Source organism: Macaca nemestrina, chromosome 15 (genome assembly GCF_043159975.1).
Source record: "Macaca nemestrina isolate mMacNem1 chromosome 15, mMacNem.hap1, whole genome shotgun sequence".
NCBI classification, from domain to species: domain Eukaryota; kingdom Metazoa; phylum Chordata; class Mammalia; order Primates; family Cercopithecidae; genus Macaca; species Macaca nemestrina.
In genome coordinates this window covers 66,362,537-66,382,483 of record NC_092139.1, presented here as the reverse complement: position 1 = coordinate 66,382,483, position 19,947 = coordinate 66,362,537, and the positions used below count along the sequence as shown (strand labels likewise).

Below are 19,947 nucleotides of genomic sequence, written 5' to 3'. Positions count from 1 at the left end.
TTGCTTTGATTTTTTCAGTATTATGACCAACACTTAAATGAATATCCTTTTACCTAAATATAGGCATATATTCTTTTTTTCCCGTACTTGCTATTTTTGTTTTTGTTTTGAAGATGGTTTCTCTCTGCTGCTCAGGCTGGAGTGTACTGGTGTGATCAGCTCACTGTAACCTCAAACTCCTGTGCTCAAGGATCCTCCTGTCTCAGCCTCCCGAGGAGCTGAGACTACAGGCATGCACCACCACACCTGGCTATTTTTTTTTTTTTAATTTTTCATCTTGTAGAGATGGGGTCTCACTTTGTTGCCCAGGCTGCACTTTATAACCTGCACTTTGTAATAGAATTCTTATTTATAAATATACTTTACCTCCTCTGGGCACTGGTCTCATTTTTATGTTGAAAACTTGGTTGCAACACTTGAGAAATGCTGGTTCTCTTTGCTAGTTCTGGTGGGGCGGGAGGATAGGTAGACAACCGTGGGTTAGGGTTAGAATACTGATGCTCTGTGAGGCAGTACCCACGAGGTGATGAGGCCCATGGAACTCCTTGAAGAGGTTAAGGGATCCAGTAGAGGATAACTGTGAGTCAGAAATCCCATTGTGACCACTACTACCTATACCAGGAAAGTGACATTCAACCATGAAACACTAAAGTGGGCATGAAAAAAATCCAAAGGGTATCACCAACTGACAAAGGGCAGAAAATGTATACTCTAGGTTGACATTTAGCCCTTAACACACCATGACAGCATGAGGCTCCATGGGTGTGTCAGCATGGGGGATCGGATGAAACCCTCCCCTCTCTTGCAGTCTGTGGCTCTGCCTCATGTAATATTATCACACAAACCTCTGCGTGAACACCATAAAATGCATACTTTTTGACATCTGAAGCCTCAGCTGGTCAAGTCCATCCGGGAAATATATCCTGAGATGGGTGGAACTTTCACATCTTATTCATATTTATACTTTCTTCTTTTCTTTTCTTCTCTCTCTCTCTCTCTCCCCTTCCTTTCCCCCTCCCCTCCCCTCTCCTCACCTCCCTTCTCCTTTCCTTTCCTTTCCCCCTTGTTATCTGCCTGGGAGTCTAGGATACAGCAGGCTCCGGGTAAATGCGTATTGTAAAGGTGGCAGGTAGAAAGGGCTTGGCTGTTGTTTTTCAAACAGATTATGCATACGCTGACATTATTAAAAACACACGCACATGTACATCACCATTGCCCCAGAAACCTCTCCAGCTGACTAGTGTCAAGCTAGTGATTTATAAGATTGTCTGCACATATTATATTTTAAAACACATATTGCTTTTGTGAAATGTGTATTTATTACACATTTTGGAATTGATAATATTCGCCAAAAAGCAGCCTCTCCTTGCTGGATCTGATACAGTCTGTCACGTAAACACATTTCTGGAAGAGACTTCATACAAATGCTTTAGATGGGGCCAACCAGCTTCCATGGTCTCTCCCTCTCTCTGTCTCTCTCACATACACACACACACGCCCCTTCTCCTCCCCCGACCATGTCACACCCATACAAATAAATAATAAAAACAGTAATGGAACAACAGCCCCAGAGGAAAGCTCTGTTAGGAATAAGTCTTATTTTCAAAGCTGCACAAAACCCATCCAGCGAAGTAACCTTGTGAAAAGCAACACTTTATAACTCTACAGATTGGGCTGCCCCAAATTAGCGAGATGGCTCTGTGAGCCCCACCAAGCGTGTTCTTCAAATACCCTGAGCTGTGACTCCAAGTGCGAGAGTTGACAGGAAATCCAATTTGCGGTCAGTCTATAGAAAGAGTGTTCCAGACTCTGATCACCTTGGTACGGCCATGTGGGTCAGTGTATGGCTGTGTGGGTGTGTGGGGCTGGGTAGGTATGTGGGTCTGTGTGCAGCTCTGTGGGTTAGTGTGTAGGTGTATGACTCTGTGGGTGTGTTGCTGCATGGCTGTGTGGGTCAGTGTGTGACTATGTGGGTGGGTTGGTGTGTGGACGTATGACTGTGTGGGTGTGTGGCTACACGGGTGTGTGGGTCAGTGTGTGGCTGTGTGGGTCGGTATGTTGCCGTGTGGGTCGGTGTGTGACTGTGTGGGTCGGTGTGTGGCCATGTGGGTTGGTGTGTTGCTGTGTGGGTCGGTGTGTAGCTCTGTAGGTTGGTGTGTGGGTGTATGACTGTGTGAGTGTGTGGGTGCACGGCTGTGTGGGTCAGTGTGTGACTGTGTGGGTCAGTGTGACTGTGTGGGTCGGTGTGTGGCTGTGTGGGTTGGTGTGTGGCTGTGTGGGTTGGTGTGTTGCTGTGTGGGTCGGTGTGTTGTGTGGGTTGGTGTGTTGCTGTGTGGGTCGGTGTGTTGCTGTGTGGGTTGGTGTGTGGCTGTGTGGGTGTGTGTGTGTAGTCACCCTGTGTAATGTGCATTCACACCCCACTCTGGCAGCTTAATCTTTTCCTCCCCAGCATTCACTGGCATAATCAACTGGGGGCCTGCGCAGAACCTGCCAAGCTTATATTAACATTGGCTCAGGGAGAGATTTCTTCCTTCCTAGCACAGCACAGGCTGTACCTGGCTCAGCTACGACTCTCCCACCTTTACACCCCTCACTACACTACACATACACACAAACATGCACACACACACACAGGCGTGCGCACGTGCGCATGAACACACACGAACACACACAAACACACACGAGTGCCAGGTGGAACTAGTTCTGGTTAGTGTTTGGAAGGGGAACTTCCTTGGCCTCTGCCAAATATAGTCAATCACCCCGAGATTTTCAGAGCCTCTGCCTCATTGTTTGATCTGGAAACCCCTTTCCTACTCTACAGGGGCCACAAGCACATTATAAATGCAATCTCACTTGGAGGCTTAAGTGCCAACCTGGGCTCAAACAGCCGTGTCATCTGAATGAGTAATTTACTCATTCATAAAATGGGGATGATATTAGCAGGATGACATCGTGAGGTTCCTCATTAAGATATCATTTTAAAATGAACCCCAGTCCTTGTCCAGTGGGAGAGGCATCAGACAGAATGTCTACTCCCGCCTCAGTCCAGGATGGGATTAATCTCAGCCTGTTAGCCCTGCTAAGTCCAGTCACACAAACCCTGCAGGGAGAAAGAGGAGAGCATCTGCCATACAGTCAGGCTGCCATCCTGTTCACTTGCTTCTGTCCTTGCCCCTGTCCCTGAGCTCCAGACACACAGAACTCTTCATTGATCCCAGGACACATCCCCATTGCACATGCTGTGTCCTCTGCCTGGATTTCCCTTCCAACTATTCTCTGCCTAGAAAACTTATATTCATCCTTCAAAGCTGAGATCTAAAACCACCATTTATTGCAGCCTTCCATGCTCCTTCCTCTTCTCCCTCAGCCTCAAGCAGAGATAATTTCCTGGGTCATCATGGAATCTCATGGAAAGTTCTATTTGAACACTTCCCATACTTGCAACACCAGGACGTGATGTGGCTCTTCCACCAGATTGTGAACCCCTTGAAGAGAACAGTTATGTTTATCTTTGATTCCCTAATACTCAACCCGGTGTCAAGCACGTAGTAGTAAACTTAATCCCTGTTTGAATGAATTATTCTTTGTGTCCTCAAAGTTTAACTCCACGACTGGGGCATACTAATTACCTAATGATTGTTTGTGGAAATTGTTATGAATCTATCTCTGCAGCCCCATAGCCTAGTAGAGTTGTTTGAATGAGCGAGCTGTGCCTCATTCTGGCCACTCACTATGTTTCCTGGACTGTAGTAGGTGCCAAAAAAAAAGTCTGCATGAATGTTCATTCCCCCAGCACCTGTTATAAAGTTTATCTAACTGTTGCAATTGACAACCTTCATGTTTCTCCTCAACTCAATCAGTGCAGGTTTTACTTACCTGACGATGCAATGCAGGTTCAGGGCACCAGAGGATGGGGGAGGGAAGGAGGGCTCTGCTCCACTGGTTCATTCAAGAACCCAGGCTCCTGATGGCTCTGCCAGTTTCAACAAGTGACCTTCCAGGGTCATCCTTGGTGTTGAAACCTAGCTGGAAGGTTGTGGAAAAAGCAGGAACATTTTATGGCCAGGTCAGGAACTACCCCACATCACTTCTGCTCACATTCCTTTAACTAGAATTCAGTCACTTTGGTCACACCTCACTGCAGGGAAGGCTTGAAAATGTAGTTTAAACTGTGTGCTCAAGTAAAAGTGGAAATGGGTTTGACGAGCAGTAGTAAGTCCAAAAAACTTATCAATCATCCACAAATATTTGATGAACAATATGAATAATGAGTTTTTCTATACCTGGAAGCTACGTATAGGTATGTTTGCACATAGCATATGCTCAATGAGTAGTTGAAATAATTCATCTCTGTATCGTCAAAAACCTTACATATTGTCTCATGTGGAGATGGTACTCAGTAAATAAATGGATGAAAAGGAGGGAGGGAGGGAGGGAAGGAGGAGGGAGGGAAGAAGGAAGGAAGGAAGGAAGGAAGGAAGGAAGGAAGGAAGGAAGGAAGGAAGGAAGGAAGGAAGGAAGGAAGGATGGATTTAATAACAAAGAGTAGATAATGTATAGATGAATGGACAGATGGATGCAAGAAATCAAGGATGCGTGGGAGGAAAGAAGGAAGGAAGGAATGAACAAATGAAAGAAGGAGAAAAGGAAGGAAAATAGTAAGAAAATATTTAATAATGGATGGATGATGGATAGATGAATGGATGAAAGAAAGGATGAGCGGTAGAAAAGAAGATGAGAGGGAGGAAGGTGTATATATATGTACATACGCACACATACACACATATATACATATACATAGTCTTGTTAATATGTAACAAGAATTAGGAGTTATATATATATGCATACACACACACACATACACATACACACACACATAAGTATATGCTTGGGAAATTAAGTACTTGGGAAATTGTTACCATCATAAACTAGGGCAATGGGTCACCCCTGAGGTGTTCCTGTTAGCCCCAACTGCTCAGTCCCTGCTTGGTCCTGATCCCTTGCCCCACACCTTATTACACCCTACACAGGGACTTGACCACCTTCTAGCTTCCAAGTAGGAGTGAGCTTACCTCCAGGTTTCCTGGGTGTGGTGGCTACAGCTTCAAGTGCGAGCCATGGAAAATGGGTGAGAAGACAGAGCAAGGTTTTAGATTCAAGGTCTACACTCTGCTTGAGTGATCAACATCATTTCCATACTATAATTACATTGCCCAATTCTCCCGATTGTACTGCTATCTTGTAGGCTGTCCTGGTTGGAAGTAATCTGAAACTATGAGACATTAGATTCTGTGAAACAATCACTTCCCAAAGAAATATGGTCCTAGACAGTAATTGATAAATCCCATTAAGCCTCTTATTTCCTATTTGGTCTCTTCTGAGATGACATTGTTGATTTGTGTAATGCAAATTGTGTCCCCCATATTGCCAAACGTGAAAGATTTGCCCAGCTTTGGAGGATAAGGGCTCAGGGAGTCTAAGCCAGGGAGCAGAAGGAAGACGCTGTTGAGTTATGATAGGTGGCTAGACCAGATATATCTTGACGGATTTTTCTCCATGGTCTGCATGATTATTCTGCTCCAGAGAACTCCTACAAGGACAGCTTACAACTACTGTGGTTGAAGTCAGAGGCCACAGGATCTGTTCTTGTGAAACTTGGTTAGCATAAAAGGAAAAGGGACGCATTTGGCTCAGAGCTCAGAGGTGCTCCACAAGGGATGCCCCAGAACACTGCAGATGGTCCAGGAGGAGCACACATCTTTGCAAAGCACCCCTGACTCTCCAGTCCTGATATCCTCAGTCCCTGGCTTCTGTACCCTAAATCCAGAACTTTGCTGAGTTAGAGTGTGTTAAAATAATTGTGTTTATCTCATGCTCTTGTAAAATTTAGGACTTGTTTGCTTAGACATCCCCCGACCCAGCCAATTTCTTCCTTACCCTGTCTTTTCTGGGTCCAGGGATGAGAGACTAAAGACTTTTGTTAAAGAGGAAAGCAAGCTGAAGTGAAAAGGAAAGAGCACTAAACTAGGAGTCAGGCAATGAAATTACAATCCCTATCTTGTGGCAAAGTTGCTGAACTGCTTTGAGCAAGTCTCGTCCCCTTTCTGGCCTGGCCTGCAACTCCCCATCTTAAGATAAGGGATTAGTCTAGAACATTTTAAAATTAGCTGCCAATATTTAAAATCAAGAGATCCCACATAAAAGAGGTTTTTTTTTTTTTTTAGCTCCTCCCATAAATTCTGATTGGAAACACCAGTCTCACACTCCCACTTGGCCTCAAACAGCTGAAACTGAGTGGTGGCTTCTTGCTTTAGGTGGGGTTTGCACCTTCAGGTTAACCACAATCCCCACTACTCTCTATTGCTTTAAACCTTGCTTCACTTGCTTATGTTATCAACTGGCTCTCATAAGCTTATGTTTGTAATTTCTAGATATCTATTCCCACTCCAGCTTCATTAATTCAAAATAAACTCACTCTCACACAGAAGCCAAGTGTAAGAACCATCACCTGGGACTGCTATTTGTCAACGCTAATTAGGCCTGCATGGCCCCAGTTCTGCACCCTGGACAAATTATTGAGCGCTATTAGAGGCAAGTGAGTCCTCCCATATCCCACCAAGTCCTGTCTAACGGGCAGCCACACCCTCGCCCAGACTGAGAATATGCTGATACCTGGTAGACTAAAACTTCATCTTGTTATTAGCACCAAAGCCTTGAATCCCTACTAAATCTGCCCTGCATTTGATTTCTTTGTAATTCTGCCATTCCTTGGGATCAGGATGGGGATGTGGGGGGATGAGGGTGAGATGGGTAATTCTTCTCTATCAAGACATGTCTAAACTGCCTATCTTTTAGGTGCAACTGCTGCTTCCCAAAGGCCATCGTTCTTGTTGCTGTAAAGAATGATGGATATGATACCATATATTACCACTGTGCACTTTCATTTTCAGTGTCTGATTTTCCTCCCCCAAATTGCCAAGTGATCGAGAGGCTAGGGTTGCTTTTATGAGATGTGTCATAAGGCCTTCTTTATGAACAACGTGGCCAGGCAACGTGGATCAGAGATAAGGAAAAACTTTCAGGTACCTCCGAGTTGTTTCTTGCTGGTATCTTTTCGCAGGTTCCCTCCAAGGTGTCTCTCCAGGAGTCCATGGCTGCCAGGAGGATATCAGGTGGTTAATCTGCTTTCAACTCCTTACAATTACTGAGCCCACCAGTCAAAACCCACCACAATCTGGAACCCACTGAGGGCCCACTCTGTGGCAGGCACTGTGCTGAGGTCTAAGAGGTGAGAGATAAAAAGTATATCTCTGCTCTTGTGAAGCTTCTATTCCAGTGAGCAAGAGACAATTAAAACAAAGCTATGGTGTGGTGCAGTGGGTCACACCTGTAATCCCAGCACTTTTGGAGGCTGAGGCAGGTGGACCACTTGAGGTCAGGAGCTCAAGACCAACCTGGCCAACATAGAGAAACCCCGCCTCTACTAAAAATACAAAAATTAGGCCGAATAGGAACAGCTCCAGTCTACAGCTCCCAACATGAGTGATGCAGAAGACGGGTGATTTCTGCGTTTCCAACTGAGGTACCGGGTTCATCTCACTGGGGCTGGTTGGACAGTGGATGCAGCCCATGGAGTGTGAGCCGAAGCAGGGCAGGGCATCACCTCACCCGGGAAGGGCAAGGGTTTGGGAAATTCCCTTTCCTAGCCAAGGGAAGCCGTGACAGACAGTACCTGGAAAATCAGGACACTCCCACCCTAATACTGAGCTTTTCCAATGATCTTAGCAAATGGCACACCAGGAGATTATATCCCACACCTGGCTCTGAGGGCCCCATGCCCATGGAGCCTCACTCACTGCTAGCACAGCAGCTTGAGATTGAACTGCAAGGTGACAGCGAGGCTGGGGGAGGGGCGTCCACCATTGCTGAAGCTCGAGTAGGTAAACAACATGGTTGGAAAGCTCAAACATGGTAGAGCCCACTGCTGCTCAAGGAGGCCTGCCTGCCTCCGTAGACTCCACCTCTGGGGGCAGGGCATAGCTGAACAAAAGGCAGCAGAAACTTCTGCAGACTTAAACATCCCTGACAGCTTTGAAGAGAGTAGGGGTTCTCCCACATGGAGTTTGAGATCTGAGAATGGACAGACAGCCTCCTCAAGTGGGTTCCTGACTCCCGAGTAGCCTAACTGGGAGACGTCTCCCAGTAGGGGCCAACTGACACCTCGTACAGCCAGGTGCCCCTCAGAGACGAAGCTTCCAGATGAAGGATCAGGCAGCAACTTTAGTCATTCTGCCATATTTGCTGTTTTGCAGTCTCCACTGGTGAAACCCAGGCAAACAGGGTCTGGAGTAGACCTCCAGCAAACTCAAACAGACCTGCAGCCGAGGGTCCTGACTGTTAGAAGGAAAACTAACAAATAAAAAGGACATCCACACCAAAACTCCATCTGTACGTCACTATCATCAAAGACCAAGGGTAGATAAAACCACAAAGATGGGGAGAAACCAGAACAGAAAAGCTGAAAATTCTAAAAATCAGAGCACCTCTTCTTCTCCAAAGGAATGCAGCTCCTCGCCAGTGATGGAACAAAGTTGGACAGAGAATGACTTTGATAAGTTCAAAGTTCCCTTTGAAAGGGAAGCTCATCAGACTAACAGCGAATCTCTCAGCAGAGACTCTACAAGCCAGAAGAGAGGGTGGCTCAATAGTCAACATTCTTAAGAAAAGAATTTTCAACCCAGAATTTCATATCCAGCCAAACTAAGCTTCATAAGTGAAGGAGAAATAAAATCCTTTACAGACTAGCAAATACTGAGAGAGTTTGTCACCACCAGGGTTGCCTTACAAGAGCTCCTGAAGAAAGCACTAAACATGGAAAGGAACAACTGGTACCAGCCAGTGCAAAAACATGCCAAATTGTAAAGACCATTGATGCTAGGAAGAAACTGCATCAACTAACATGTAAAATAACCAGCTAACATCATAATTACAGGATCAAATTCACACATAAGAATATTAACCTTAAATGTTAATGGGCTAAATGCTCCAGTTAAAAGACACAGACTGGCAAATTGGATAAAGAGTCAAGACCCATCAGTGTGCTGTGTTCAGGAGACCCATCTCACATGCAGAGACACACATAGGCTAAAAATAAAGGGATGGAGGAAGATACACCAAACAAATGGAAGCAAAAAAAGAAAAAAACAAAACAAAACAGGGGTCGCAATGCTAGACTCTGATAAAACAGATTTTAAAGGAACAAAGATCAAAAGAGACAAAGAAGGCCATTACATAATGGCAAAGGGATCAATTCAACAAGAAGAGCTAACTGTCCTAAATACATACGCACCCCATACAGGAGCACCCAGATCCATAAAGGAAGTCCTTAGAGACCTACAAGGAGACTTAAACTCCAACACAACAATAATGGGAGATTTTAACACCCCACTGTCAACATAAAACAGATCAACGAGACAGAAAGTTAACAAGGATATCCAGTACTTGAACTCAGTTCTGCACCAAGCAGACCTAATAGACATATACAGAACTCTCCACCCCAAATCAACAGAATATACATTCGTCTCAGCACCACATCGCACTTATTCCAAAATTGACCACATAGTTGGAAGTAAGCACTCCTCAGCAAATGCAAAATAACAGAAATTATAACAAACTGTCTCTTAGACCACAGTGCAATCAAATTAGAACTCAGGATTAAGAAATGCACTAAAAACTGTTCAGCTACATGGAAACTGAACAACCTGCTCCTGAAGTACATAACTGGGTACATAACGAAATGAAGGCAGAAATAAAGATGTTCTTTGGGGCAAAAACTGGAAAAATTCCCTTTGAAAACTGGCACAAGACAGGGATGCTCTCTCTCACTACTCCTATTCAACATAGTGTTGGAAGTTCTGGCTAGGGCAATCAGGCAAGAGAGAGAAATAAAGGGTATTCAGTTAGGAAAAGAAGAAGTCAAATTGTCCCTCTTTGCAGATGACATGATTGTATATTTAGAAAACCCCACTCTCTCAGCCCAAAACCTCCTTAAGCTGATAAGCAACTTCAGCAAAGTCTCAGGATACAAAATTAAATTGCAAAAATCACAAGCATTCTTATACACCGGTAACAAACAAACAGAGAGCCAAATCATGAATGAACTTCCATTCACAATTGCTTCAAAGAGAATAAAATACCTAGGAATCCAACTTACAAGGGATGTAAAGGACCTCTTCAAGGAGAACTACAAACCACAGCTCAGTGAAATAAAAGAAGACACAAACAAATGGAAGAACATGCCATGCTCATGGATAGGAAGAATCAATATCGTGAAAATGGTCATACTGCCCAAGGTTATTTATAGATTCAATGCCATCCCCATCAAGCTACCAATGACTTTCTTCACAGAATTGGAAAAAACTGCTTTAAAGTTCATATGGAACCAAAAAAGAGCCCGCATTGCAAAGACAATCCTAAGTTAAAAGAACAAAGCTGGAGGCATCACGCTACCTGACTTCAAACTATACTACAAGGCTACAGTAACCAAAACAGCATGGTACTGGTACCAAAACAGAGATATAGACCAATGGAACAGAATACAATCCTCAAAAATGATACCACACATCTACAGCTATCTGATCTTTGACAAACCTGAGAGAAACAAGAAATGGGGAAAGGATTCCCTATTTAATAAATGGTGCTGGGAAAATTGGCTAGCCATAAGTAGAAAGCTGAAACTGGATCCTTTCCTTACTCCTTATATGAAAATTAATTCAAGATGGATTAGAGACTTAAATGTTACACCTAATACCATAAAAACCCTAGAAGAAAACCTAGGTAGTACCATTCAGGACATAGGCATGGGCAAGGACTTCATGTCTAAAACACCAAAAGCAATGGCAGCAAAAGCCAAAATTGACAAATGGGATCTAATTAAACTAAAGAGCTTCTGCACAGCAAAAGAAGCTACCATAAGAGTGAACAGGCAACCTACAGAATGGGAGAAAATTTTTGCAATCTATTCATCTGACAAAAGGCTAATATCCAGAACCTACAAAGAACTCAAACAAATTTACAAGAAAAAAACAAACAGCCCCATCAAAAAGTGGGCAAAGGATATGAACAGACATTTCTCAAAAGAAGACATTCATACAGCCAACAGACACATGAAAAAATGCTCGTCATCACTGGCCATCAGAGAAATGCAAATCAAAACCACAATGAGATACCATCTCACACCAGTTAGAATGGCAATCATTAAAAAGCCAGGAAACAACAGGTGCTGGAGAGGATGTGGAGAAATAGGAACACTTTTACACTGTTGGTGGGATTGTAAACTAGTTCAGCCATTATGGAAAACAGTATGGCGATTCCTCAAGGATCTAGAACTAGAAGTACCATATGACCCAGCCATCCCATTACTGGGTATATACCCAAAGGATTATAAATCATGCTGCTATAAAGACACATGCACACGTATGTTTATTGCGGCACTATTCACAATAGCAAAGACTTGGAATCAACCCAAATGTCCATCAGTGACAGACTGGATTAAGAAAATGTGGCACATATACACCACGGAATACTATGCAGCCATAAAAAAGGATGAGTTTGTGTCCTTTGTAGGGACATGGATGCAGCTGGAAACCATCATTCTTAGCAAACTATCACATGAACAGAAAACCAAACACTGCATGTTCTCACTCATAGGTGGGAACTGAACAATGAGATCACTTGGACTCTGGAAGGGGAACATCACACACCTGGGCCTATCATGGGGAGGGGGGAGGGGGGAGGGATTGTATTGGGAGTTATACCTGATGTAAATGATGAGTTGATGGGTGCTGATGAGTTGATGGGTGATGAGTTGAAGGGTGCAGCACACCAACATGGCACAAGTATACATATGTAACAAACCTGCACGTTATGCACATGTACCCTAGAACTTAAAGTATAATAATAATAATTAATTAATTAAATAATTAATTTTAAAAAAAAAGATGTTCTTTGAAACCAATGAGAACAAAGACACAATATACCAGAATCTCCGGGACACGTTTAAAGCAGTGTGTAGAGGGAAATTTATAGCAATAAATGCCCACAAGAGAAAGCTGGAAAGATCTAAAATTGACACCCTAACATCACAATTAAAAGAACTAGAGAAGCAAGAGGAAACACATTCAAAAGCTAGCAGAACGCAAGAAATAACTAAGATCAGAGCAGAACTGAAGGAGATAGACACACAAAAACCCCTTCAAAAAAATCAATGGATCCAGTAGCTGTTTTTTTGAAAAGATCAACAAAATTGATAGACTATCAAGACTAATAATGAAGAAAAGAGAGAAGAATCAAATAGATACAATAAAAAAATGATAAAGGGGATATAACCACTGATCCCACAGAAATACAAACTACCATCACAGAATACTATAAACACCTCTACACAAATAAACTAGAAAATCTAGAAGAAATGAATAAATTCCTGGTCACATACACCCTCCCAAGACTAAACTAGGAAGAAGCTGAATCCCTGAATAGACCAATAACAGGCTCTCAAATTTTGAGCCAATAATTAATAGCTTATCAACCAAAAAAAGTCCGGGACCAGACAGATTCACAGCTGCATTCTACCAGAGGTACAAAGAGGAGCTGGTATCATTCCTTCAGAAACTATTTCAATCAATAGAAAAAGAGGGAATCCTCCCTAACTCGTGTGATGAGGCCAGCATCATCCTGATACCAAAGCCTGGTGGAGACACAACAAAAAAAGAGAATTTTAGGCCAATATCTTTGATGAATATTGATTCAAAAATCCTCAATAAAATTCTGGCAAACCAAATCCAGCTGCACATCAAAAAGCTTATCCACCACAACCAAGTGGGTTTCATCCCTGGGATGCAAGGCTGGTTCAACATATGCAAATCAATAAAGGTAATCCATAATAAACAGAACCAAAAACAAAAACCACATGATTATCTCAATAGATGCAGAAAAGGCCTTTGACAAAATTCAACAGCACTTCTTGCTAAAAACTCTTGATTAACTAGGTATTGATGGAATGTATCTCAAAACAATAAGAGCTACTTATGACAAACCCACAGCCAATATCATACTGAATGGGCAAAAACTGGAAGCATTCCCTTTGAAAACTGGCACAAGACAGGGATTCCCTCTCTCACCACTCCTATTGCAACATAGTGTTCGAAGTTCTGGCCAGTGCAATCAGGCAAGAGAAAGAAATAAAGGGTATTCAATTAGGAAAAGAGGAAGTCAAATTGCCCCTGTTTGCAGATGACATGATTGTATATTTAGAAAACCCAACAGTCTCAAGCCAAAATCTCCTTAAGCTGATTAGCAACTTCAGCTAAGTCTCAGGATGCAAAATCAATGTGCAAAAATCACAAACATTCCTACACACCAATAACAAACAGAAAGCCAAATCATGAGTGAACTCCCATTCACAATTGCTTCAAAGAGAATAAAATATCTAGGAATACAACTTACAAGGGATATGAAGGACCTCTTCAAGGAGGAACTACAAACCACTGCTCAATGAAATAAAAGAGGACACAAACAAATGGAAAAACATTCTATGCGTATGGATAGGAAGAATCAATATCATGAAAATGGCCATATTGCCCAAGGTAATTTATAGATTCAATGCTATCCCCATCAAGCTACCAATGACTTTCTTCACAGAATCCGAAAAAAAAAAACTATATTAAAGTTCACATGGAACCAAAAAAGAGCCCCCATTGTCAAGACAATCCTAAACCAAAAGAACAAAGCTGGATGCATCACACTATCTGACTTCAAACTATACTACAAGGCTGCAGTAACCAAAACAGCATTGTACTGGTATCAAAACAGAGATACAGACCAATGGAACAGAACAGAGCCCTCAGAAATAATACCACATATCTACAACCATCTCATCTTTGAAAAACCTGACAAAAACAAGGAATAGGGAAAGGATTCCCTATTTAATAAATGGTGCTGGGAAAACTGGCTAGCCATAAGTAGAAAGCTGAAACTGGATCCCTTCCTTACATCTTATACAAAACTTAATTCAAAATGGATTAAAGACTTAAATGTTAGACTGAAAATCATGAAAACCCTAGAAGAAAACCTAGGAAATACCATTCAGGACACAGGCATGGGCAATGACTTCATGTCTAAAACACCAAAAGCAATGGCAACAAAAGCCAAAATATCAAATGGGATCATTAAACTAAAGAGCTTGTGCACAGCAAAAGAAACTAGCATCAGAGTGAACAGGCAACTTACAGAACAGGAGAAATTTTTTGCAATCTATCCATCCGACAAATGGCTAATATCCAGAATCTACAAAGAACTTAAACAAATTTACAAGAAAAAATCAAAACAACCCATCAAAAAGTGGGCAAAAGATATGAACAGACACTTCTCAAAAGAAGACATTTATGCAGCCAACAGACACATGAAAAAATGCTCATCATCATTGGCCATCAGAGAATTGCAAATCAAAACCACAGTGAGATACCACCTCACACCAGTCAGATGGTAAAATGTCAGGAAACAACAGTGCTGGAAAGGATGTGGAGAAATAGGAACACTTTTACACTGTTGGTGGGACTGTAAACTAGTTCAACCATTATGGAAAACAGTATGGTGATTCCTCAAGGATCTAGAACTAGAAATGCCATTTGACCCAGTCATCCCATTACTGGGTATATACCCAAAGGATTATAAATCATGCTACTATAAAGACACATGCACACGTATGCTTATTGCGGCACTATTCACAATAGCAAAGACTTGGAACCAACCCAAATGCTCATCAATGACAGACTGGATTAAGAAAATGTGGCACATATACACCATGGAATACTATGCAGCCATAAAAAAGGATGAGTTCATGTCCTTTGTAGGGACATGGATGAAGCTGGACACCATCATTCTGAGCAAACTATCACAAGGACAGAAAACAAAACACATGTTCTCACTCATAGGCGGGAACTGAACAATGAGAACACTTGGACACAGGGTGGGGAACATCACACACCAGGGCCTGTCGTTGGGTGGGGAGAGAGGGGAGGGATAGCATTAGGAGATATGTTAGGAGATATGTTACATTAGGAGATACCTAATGTAAATGACCAGTTAATGGGTGCAGCACAGCAACACGGCACATGTATACATATGTAACAAACCTGCACATTGTGCACATGTACCCTAGAACTTAAATTATAACAAAAAATAAATAAAAATAACAATACCAAAATTAGCTGGGCATGGTGGCACTCACCTATAATCCCAGCTACTCAGGAGGCTGAGGCAGGAGAATCACTTGAATCTGGGAGACAGAGGCTGCGGTGAGCCAAGAAAATGCCACTACACTCCAGCCTGGGTATAAATAAATAAAAAATAGATAAATAAATAAATAAAAGCTATCTACTAGCCAGCAGTGATAAGCACTGGGAAGAAAACTATCTGAGTAAAGACAGGATGATGGTGATGGATATTGTAGGTTCGAGCCACCAGGGGAGACCTCTCCCTGAGGTGGCTTCTATGCAGACCCCTAGATGAAGTGGATGCTCAGGCTGTGAGGAAGAGCTGTCTGGGTGATGGGAACAAGTGCCAAAGTCTGGCAGCTACAACATGCTTGGAACATTTGAAGACCAGAAAGAGGGTCTTTGTAGCTACAGCAGAGTAAGAGAGAGAAACTGAAGAAGACACTAAGGTCAGAGAACTGGTCCTCATTGTCCACTGCTCCATTGACCTTGGCTTTAAGTATTCGCCTGCAGTCTCCAGAGAAACAGGAAGAACAGGATATGTAGACAGAGATATGAAACCACACTTAGAGATAGAGATGGAGACAGAGATAGAGATGATAGAGATGGTGATGAAGACGGAGGTACAGATGGAGATAAAGAGGTAGAAGTAGAGGTAGAGGTAGAGAGAGACATAAAAAAAAGAGAGAGATATTAAAAAACACTTACTTTAATGTATCTGCTCATGAAATTGTGGGGCTGGCCAATTCCGACATCTTCAGGGCGGGTCAGCAGGCTGCAAGTGCTCAGGCGGGAGCTGATGATGCTGCAGTCTTGGGGAAGAATTTCTTCTTCCTCAGAGAAACCTCAGTTCCACTCTTTAGGCCTTTTAACTGATCAAATGGGGCCTATTCAGTTTACTGAAGGTAATCTCCTTATCTTAAGTCAACTGATAGTAGATGTTAGCCCATCTACAAAATCCCTTGAGAGCAACACCTAGATGAGTGTTGGATTGAGTAACTGGGTGCTATAGCCTGGCCAGGTGGACACATACAACTCCCCACCACAGGCTCTTTGAGCTCCTGCCTTATTTTCCATCACATGCCTCTGCTTTTGGCATCCTCTCTGTGCATAGCTCCAAGTGCGTCTCCTACCATAATGACCAGTATGGGGTCTGGCCTAAGGATACAGTACAGATGTTACTGCTATTATTTTGTTAGTCACCTTAAATATTTTTAGAAGAGTGATGATATTTTTCAAAATAAAACGTATGATTTCCATGTCCCTATCTGGGTTCTGAGATGTTTAGATTTCAGCGAGAGGAGTTTGGCAGACTTGCCCCATCTCCTCCAATGCTACCAGAGCACTGATGGATGAAGGATTGCCCTGTGAACCTCTGACTCATCTGCTTGTTCTCTGAGCTTTTCCATAGAGCAGAAAGACAGCTCTAGACTGAGTCAGAGCCAGAGAGGGCTGTGGCATTATCCTCAAAGACACAGCATCCATGAATGTGTCTCCACACCCCATCCCCAGCCTATATGCCTTTGGGGAGAAAGAGTGCTAAGCCCTCTCTATGAGGCTGCCCCAAGTCTTTCTAGGCGGGGCTCTCTCTGACTCCACTTCACCACATCAGGCATTTGCTGTTGAATGAATAATCCTAACCCCAGCTCTGGTCTTGACAGCCCTTGCTCAAAACTTCAGCTCTCTGTGGACTTCAGGAAGGAAGACCAACTCCACAGCATGGCTTTGGAAAGCCTCCATGATTGTCCCAACCAAAACTCCTGCAGCCTCCCCCCCGGCTCCAGATTCTTACACATCCCTGAGGGTCAGGTGACACCTGTGTCCTCCAAGGTCCTGACATTCCCACCTCCCTCCCTCTGCTCAAACCCCTTCATCCACTGGAAGATGCTGTTTTCTTCATTTAAATATCCTTAAGAAAATTCTATTCTGTTGCAAGAAAAAAGAAATAAAATGTATAATATTACAAATGAGAATATCTGTCCAACAAATATCACCATTAGGAGAATGAGAGAGCGACCTACAGAATGGAGAACATATTAGCAATAATATCTTCAACCAAGAACTAATATCCAGAATATATAAAGAACACTTACCAATAAGAAAAAGGTAGAGTACCCAATCGGGAAAAAAACAGGCAAAAGACCTGAACAGGTACTGTACCAAAAGAAAGAGCAGGAAGGCCAGGTCAGAAGGCCAGAATGTTAGGAGGCAAAAGGCCAGGCCAGAAGGCTTGCCAAGAAGGCCAGAAGGCAGAAAGCCAGGAGGCCAGGCCAGAAGGAATAGGGCCAGAAAACAATAGGTCAGTCCAGAAGATCAGAATGCCTGAAGGCCAAACCAGAAGCCAGACGGCCAGAAGATCAGCAAGCAGAAGGCCAGATGGCCAGAAGGCAGAAGAGCAGGACAGAATGCCAGAAAGCAGAAGGCCAAGCCAGAAAGCAAGAAGGCACAAGGCCAGAAGACAGCAGGCCAGAAGGCCAGAAAACAGAAGGCAAGGCAAGAAAGCATAAAGTCAGGCCAGAGGACAGAACACCAAACAAAAGAAGGCCCGGAGTTCCAAAAAGTCAGGAGGCCAGAAGACAGAAGGCCAGAAGAAAGGACAGGCCAGAGAGCCAGAAAGCCAGAGCCAAGAAGACAGAAGGTCAGGAGGTCAAAGTCAGAAGGCCAGGCCAAATGGGCAGAAGGCCCGAATGCAGGAGGCCAGGTCAGAAAGCCAACAGGCAAACAGTAAGAAGGCACAGGACCAGGGAATAAGGCAGAAGGCCAGGACACAAGGCCAGAAGGCAGCAGGTCAGATGCCCAGAAAGCAGAAGGCCAGGCCAGATGGCAGAAGACCAGAAGAAAGAAGGCCAGGCCAGTGAGCCAGAAAGGCAAAGGCAAGAAGATAGAATTCCAGAAGACAAAAGTCAAAAGGCCAGAAGGCAGAAGGCCAGGCCAGAGAAACAGGCCAGGAGACAGGAGGCCAGAAGACCAGCAAGCGGAGGCCAAGCCAGCAGAGGAAGGAAGGAAGAAAGTGAGAAGGCCAAAGGCCCGGCCAGACAGCCGGAAGGCAGATGGCAAGATGGCCAGAGGCAGAAGACCGGGGAGGAAGGCCAGAAGGTAAATAGGAAGCAGGCCACAAGGCCAGAAAACAGAAAGCCAGGCAAGAAGGGCGAAAGCCAGGCCAGAAAACAACACACTGAAAGGAAGAAGGCCAAGCTGGAGCGCCAGAAAGCCTGAAGGCCAGAAGAAGGACAGAGGAACGAAAGGTTGCAGGCCAGAAGACCAGAAAACAGAGCACTGGGTCAGAAAACAGGAGGCCAGAAAACAACATGCCAGATGACCAGAAAACAAAAGGCAAGGCAAGAAGGCAGAACAGGAGGAGGAAGGCCAGGCAGAGCACCATTAAGCCAAAGGCCAAAAGGAAGAAGGCAGGCGGCCAGGAGGCAGAAGGACAGGCCAGATGGCCAGAAAGCAGAAGGCCAAAGCCAAAAGAAAGCCAAAGCCAGAAGGCCAGAAGGCAAAAGGCCAGGCCACATGAGCAGAACAACAGAAGCCAGAAGGCCAGAGGCCAGGCCAGAGAGAAGAGGGCCAGAAAACAAAAGACCAGGCAAGAAGGCAGGAATGCCAGAAGGCAGAGGGCTGGAAGGCCAACAAGCAGAAGGCCAGGCAAGAAGGCAAAAGCCGAGGCCGAGTGGCCAGAGGTCAGCAGGCTGAAAGCTAGGAGGCCAGAACGGCGATAAGAAGGCGGCCAGTCCAGAAGACCAAAAGTCCGAGAGCCAGAAATCCAAAAGGGAGAAAGCCAGGAGAAAAAAAAAAAAAAAGAAAGAAAACAAACAAAAAGGCTAAATAGGCAAAAGGCCAAAGGCCAGGAGGCAGAAAGCCAGAAGGTAAGAAGGCAGAAGACCAGGCTAAAAGGCCAGAACCTATAAGGGGTAAGAAAGCGGAAGACCAGGAGAGAAGACAGAGGCCAGAACGGCAGACGGCAGAAAGCCATGCTAGAAGACAGAATGCCAGGCCAGACGGCCAGAAGACAGAAAGCCACAAGGCCAGGTCAGAGGGAAGAAAAGGAAAAGCCATGCCAGAAGGCCAGAAGGTAGAAAGTTAGAAGACCAGCAAGCAGAAGGGCAGAAAGGAAACAAGAAGGTGAGCGGGCTGGAGGCCTGGCCACATAGCCAGAAGGCAAAATATCAGGCCAGAAGGCCAGGAGGCAGAAGGTCAGGGAAGAATGTCAGAAGGTCAGTGGGCAGCAGGCCAGAAGGCCAGAAAACAGAACACCAGGAAAGAATGCAGAAGGCCAGGGAAGAAGGCCAGAAAAAAGTAGACAACGGAAGAAAGCCAGAAAACAGAAAATGAGGCAAGAAGGCAGAAGGTCAGACCACAAGAGAGAACACCAACAGGAAGAAGGCCAAGCCAGAGTGCCAGAAAGCCAGAAGGCCAGAAGGTTAGAAGGAGGAAGGCCAGAAGAAAGAAAAACAGAAGGCTGAAAGCCAAGCCAAATGAGCAGAAGGCCAGAGGCTAGGCCAGAGAGATGGAGGCCAGAAAACAAAAGACCAGGCCATAAGGCAAGAATGCCAAAAGTCAGAAGGCCAAGTCAGAAGACAGAACACTGAAAGAAAGACAGATGGCCATGCCGGAGCACCAAGAAGCAAGAAGGCCAGAAGACCAGCAAGCAGAACGCCAGGAAGGAAGCAAGAAG

The 19,947-nt window shown here is 44.2% G+C and overlaps 1 protein-coding gene and 1 long non-coding RNA gene across 6 annotated transcripts in view; one reads left to right on the top strand and one right to left on the bottom strand.

Moving 5' to 3' along the window:
• The window catches only part of LOC139358593 (uncharacterized), a 37,238-nt gene extending 20,916 nt beyond the window's left edge, over positions 1-16,322 (bottom strand). For all 5 annotated transcript variants that reach the window (XR_011613775.1, XR_011613779.1, XR_011613776.1 and 2 more), the window contains exons 1-7: positions 15,981-16,322; positions 15,287-15,384; positions 11,817-11,944; positions 7,087-7,154; positions 5,073-5,272; positions 3,877-4,026; positions 367-445 (exon numbers count right to left, since the gene is read on the bottom strand). This is a non-coding gene — a long non-coding RNA (uncharacterized lncRNA). The remainder of the gene's footprint in view (positions 1-366; positions 446-3,876; positions 4,027-5,072; positions 5,273-7,086; positions 7,155-11,816; positions 11,945-15,286; positions 15,385-15,980) is intronic.
• Positions 16,323-17,772: 1,450 nt separating this feature from the next.
• LOC139358909 (uncharacterized) lies at positions 17,773-18,638 on the top strand. Its single transcript, XM_071080943.1, has one exon. It carries the CDS (start codon positions 18,093-18,095, stop codon positions 18,486-18,488), a length of 396 nt encoding a protein of 131 aa, XP_070937044.1. The 5' UTR covers positions 17,773-18,092; the 3' UTR covers positions 18,489-18,638.
• Positions 18,639-19,947: the final 1,309 nt, after the last annotated feature.

Bases quoted from the DNA above. Each gene is read 5' to 3' on its own strand.
- LOC139358909 (XM_071080943.1), top strand. From the start codon at position 18,093: ATGGCAGAAGACCAGAAGAAAGAAGGCCAGGCCAGTGAGCCAGAAAGG.